This window comes from Botryllus schlosseri, chromosome 6 (genome assembly GCF_051294905.1).
Source record: "Botryllus schlosseri isolate E-star chromosome 6, Bs_hap1, whole genome shotgun sequence".
In the NCBI taxonomy this organism is placed as follows: domain Eukaryota; kingdom Metazoa; phylum Chordata; class Ascidiacea; order Stolidobranchia; family Styelidae; genus Botryllus; species Botryllus schlosseri.
The window spans coordinates 9,989,957-9,994,838 of record NC_137241.1 but is presented as its reverse complement, the minus strand read 5'-3'; the positions used below and the strand labels follow the sequence as shown (position 1 = coordinate 9,994,838).

Genomic DNA, 4,882 nt, shown 5'->3' with positions numbered 1-4,882 from the left:
GCTACAATGTACTTTTTTCAGTGGACCAGCGGTCTTGGTGAGTGTTGTCAGTTTCATCTATATCTTACGAAAAGCTACTTGAGTACTTCACGGGTTCGTATCATCGCAAATAATATATTCTAAACATGTTTAGATAGCGAGGAGTTGTAATTATAGGTGAAAGGGACAAATTTTATCTAAAACTGAAACTGTAAAGTATCGATAAAGTGGTCTAGAGAGTATTTTTTATGTTTATTCAACTCAACGAATATCTTCATTTGGCCTGCTTACTACATTTTAAAGATTTTCTACGCTAGAAAAAATCGCTGTAACATGATAAGTATATTATAATTAATCTTATCAGCGCGGCATAGTACATTCGAGTAAATTCATTAAATTAGCTTATGTTTATGAAATTATTTGGTTTCTGAATTCTATCTAAACTGAAACCGACGAGTATCGGTAAAAGCACTTATTACGTGCAGGGAGGCGATAGCGAAGTACTCGTGCATTTTGTACTACTCAAGTATAGGTTTTATCTGCTTGCGCTAAACTTAATCAAGTGATTAACTATTTACACTGCATCTACTTCTATTTCAGAGTATTCGGTTTTCAGCTAAACTATACCTGCAATACTTTTTAACTCACTCAGAAATCATCACGTCTTGTACTTTACTAGAAATTTACTGCTACTAAATGTTGAAACGTACTGTTTTCAGCGGTCTTGATGAGTGGTGCTAGTTTCATCTATATCCTACGACACATTTTCGCGCTGCAGAATGACTTATCGCAATAAAAATAACAAAAATACTTCGAGAATTTGCGAACTCTCACTGCGCAATATTTGAGTTTTACGAAGTAACCTTCAAAGTGAGCCTACATCTTGGATGTTATCCAAAACCACATACAATTTCGCTTCGAACGAGGTATCCTTTAAAATAAGGTAGAAGTAGTCATTTCCGAGTAAGTAAAACGTTAGTACTCTAGGTATATTACTGTTTAATACTCTAGCTATCATGAAGTTGATGTACTCCAATATCATAAGGACTTGAGACTATGTGGTGCATCTAGGCAAAAAACCTACTTGGGTATTCTCAAGAAGTACGAGTGCTCAAGTATAAGTTTTCAAACCATTACCTTGACAAAATTTTCAGAATAGCAACTTTTGCGTAAAGTCTGTCTTGCATTTAGTTGCCGGCTCTGAAAGCAAGCAAAGTTTGTGGTATTTGCGCAACATCGAAATTTGTACACTTCACGCGGGGCCTACGATACTTATGGCCTAATATGGCACATTACACTTGCTGGATATAAGAGGCCGACACTCCCAATCAGACATCACGACTGACTCAATGATTGCTTGCGATCTCGCTTCTCGATACCAGACGCCTCGCCATACAAGTCTAATAAAGTATTATAACAGACAAAATTAGTTCTTTCAGATGAAACAACCCAATTAAGAGCCAAGTGACAGCGTCGCAATGCATTTAAATAAAATTGACTATGTGTAGGTCTCTGTTATGTTCACGCAAAACAGATTTGCGTAAAAGTCGGTATTCGACTGCGTTATCTGTAGAAATTTGAAAAAATTAAAAGTATAAAGAAGGTTTCCATATGGCGCAATCCTTCGAGTATTCTCAGAAGAAACTGTATACATCCTACAGTAAAATGGATGCGATTAAACGATGAAGAATTTTATTCTTAAAATATTACATGAGACAAAACATACGAACATCCATTATCTTGATAATGCCATTGCTATAGATGTCAGTCCGATTCCGACAAACACGAGTCCCTTCCAAACTTTATTGTAGTCGAGAGCGGTATTATCAAAGAATCCTACAAAGCCATCCTGCAACAAAAATAGAAGCCCTAATGATCGTACGGAGGAAAGTTATCGTGTCGGGAAGCGAATTGGAGGGTAAAGCTGAGTTTCATCATCGAGAGATGATATGGGCTCTGGAGAGCAGATACACTATATATCCATGCTAAAAGTTAATTTATAATTCCTAAGCAAAGCATGTAAATCACCTACCCATCCTCCATTTTTCATAATCCACTTTAGTCTTCTGCTAGCAATGTAATTTCCGACTGTCTGTATGATAGCTTCTATATGGTCCCCGTGATGTTCATCCTCGTTCTTGCGAGCAAGAATGCTACCGAGCACAAAAAGGGAGACAATCCTACCCCAATTTTCTTTGGTATCTTTGTAAATTTCATCAGCTATCATCAGGAACATTCGCTCATCGGGTAAATATTCTTTATATTTTTCATTGACTTCGACATCACCATAGCGGAGACGTTTGGAGACTGCGTTTAGGACAGTTCGATGTCGCTCGAACATTTCATCCCCAACTCGACGTAAGGTTCTCTCTGCTTTCGTATTTACCTTAACGCATGAGCCGTCGAGTTCGTACATGATAAAATTCCTGGTCAAGGAATATGCTTCGGATATAATTTCATACTTTTCTTCAGTGACCGAAGGTGATACTCGTGATAATTCCATGCTTTGAGGAGAATAGCGAGTCAGAGCTTATTTCGAGATCTAAGCTACTTTGAAAATGAGTATCCTAGGATTTGCATAAGTTTCATCTATATCGTACAATGCGTTTTCGCGGTCCAGAATGACTTATGGCGATGAAAAATAGTAAAAATGGTCTCTTAAGCATTGACCACGGTTTTGTTTTCGAAAGATGTCGGGATGTCGGTATCATATTTTCTAAAACTTAAACTAGGACCCGGATCCGGATATCAACTCTGAATCGATAAACCAATGAACAATATTCAAACATGTTACACCCCCATGTTTCCATGAAAATAACAAGACATTACACATCCAGTATACTTCACGATTGTTCATAGATACCAAGTATTCGCGTAAACGAGGTGTGTGACATTACATACATCATGGATAACATCATGGTCGGCACTGCAAGCATCATGGATTACAAATTCATGTTCTGAAGTCTCATACATGCATCGACTCTGTACATTCAATGTGGGGGTAGCTGACTTGGAGACAGAAAAACACACATATTTGACCGTGACATGGTCTTAGTATGAACCGACATGCATTCGACTTGTGGAAAAATGTGTCGCACACTATTTCACCGAGATTACAACCCTTTCACGGTTCACAACTTGATATATCAACTTCACAGGGTGGTTCGGATTCTCAGGTAGACTTGAATCGTGATCCGGATCTCGGAATATAGTAAAATCGGGGTATGTAGGATAATTACTCACTCACTACTCTATATGTTGGTGGTGGTCATACCCTGCAAACTTTTTTTGCTGCGAACGTAGTGTTTCACCTTACATCAGTTGGTTCAATGTATGTATCGGGTTGTGAAAACTGTCGCTGTTTTGATTATGTGTCACAATCAATACCAAATACGAGAATTCGTTACTCGCCGAAACGCCGCAGTCAGACATCGTTAACAGCGATTCCGTGTATGGCAATCTTGAGTTCAATTGCGGTTTTGTGATGTTAACCAAGCGGCTGTGTTTCTGCGGTGTGAAGACTGAATTCGTGTTGTTTCCGCGCAAGAGTGCGATGTCTATTTCACACCTAGAGCAATTATAAAACACATCTTCGAAACTTTTGGTCTAGTTCATCCGCTTGCATTTCGAAACGGACCATCACGACAAGACTCTAACCCACCACATCCGTGGTTTCAGTTGATCATATCGAAGAATATCATGTTCATCCGTGTTACCACCCACAGATTTCGCCATCCTCACACGCTAGTGCTAAGACACAGACAAGACGCGGTGGTGGAAATATTGAAAATGAGAAAGCAGACCTTGGTGTCATTTGATTTGGATTTTACACCCGATGAACCCACCATTCGTACTGCGCATTGGGATGAGGATTCTATCATTGATGTCGAGGGAAAGGAGATGTACAGATTTGTTGGTGTCGTGAATATTCAACGAAAGTCTGGGTATATGGTTGTGCATGGTTCGCGTATTTGACTGTGGAGATATCGCTATACATAACGTGCTGTTCACCGTATCGATAGCACCAACGAATATCCGCGAAAGGGTTGTAATCTCGGTGAAATAGTGTGCGACACATTTTTCCACAAGTCGAATGCATGTCGGTTCATACTAAGACCATGTTACGGTCAAATATGTGTGTTTTTCTGTCTCCAAGTCAGCTACCCCTACATTGAATGCACAGAGTCGGTGCATGTATGAGACTTCAGAACATGATAAGTTAGTTAACAATATTTCGAGTCATGGGTATGAATAATTTTAGAAAACCTAAATATGCCGCATCCAAACTTCGTAAATTTTTTCGATTAGTTTTTTTCGTTTCTATCTATTTTAAAAGACTCAGTGTGGAAGTTTCGAAACTTGCATGAATTGCAAGCTACATAATACAACTAGTTAACACGCGCTGATGTAACTTTCCTCATTTGTATGCACAGCCTACGCGAATTCAGTGGATTGAACTTTACTGAATACTCCGCAATGTAAAATTAGTATACACCATACAAAATCCGGATTGTTTAAGTCTTTAGTGTAGCGGAATAGTGTAGTTTTCTAACTACTTTACAAATTCATACGGTTTTTCTTGGTGCGTTCCAGGATAAATGCAATTTTTCACGCTTTTTTATTTTTATTTTTTCATTAAAATTGGAGCTACTGTATATTATTTATCGCCTATATTTAAATTCGGTGTGCTAATGCGTTGAGGTTGAAGCTAAAACATCCTATTTCATGCGGCCAAGAAGTCTAGCACCGCGTAGCCGAATTTAGCATACCGAAAAATATCTACTTTACAAAATTTTCATTTCTTTATGTCCATTAGAGTCGCACCGTCTATTTATTTCACGGATAACAAATTACTCCTGCTTTTATCAGAGGATATACTTTCCTAGGGTTTGCCTACTAACAG

General features: G+C 38.5%; 1 protein-coding gene across 1 annotated transcript; it reads right to left on the bottom strand.

Moving 5' to 3' along the window:
* Positions 1 to 632: 632 nt before the first annotated feature.
* Positions 633 to 2,921, bottom strand: LOC145440246 (induced myeloid leukemia cell differentiation protein Mcl-1 homolog). Its single transcript, XM_080317822.1, has 2 exons — positions 2,012 to 2,921; positions 633 to 1,828 (listed from the first exon to the last, which is right to left on the bottom strand). The coding sequence occupies exons 1-2, from the start codon at positions 2,480 to 2,482 to the stop codon at positions 1,715 to 1,717; spliced, it is 585 nt and encodes a 194-aa protein (XP_080173948.1). The 5' UTR covers positions 2,483 to 2,921; the 3' UTR covers positions 633 to 1,714.
* Positions 2,922 to 4,882: the final 1,961 nt, after the last annotated feature.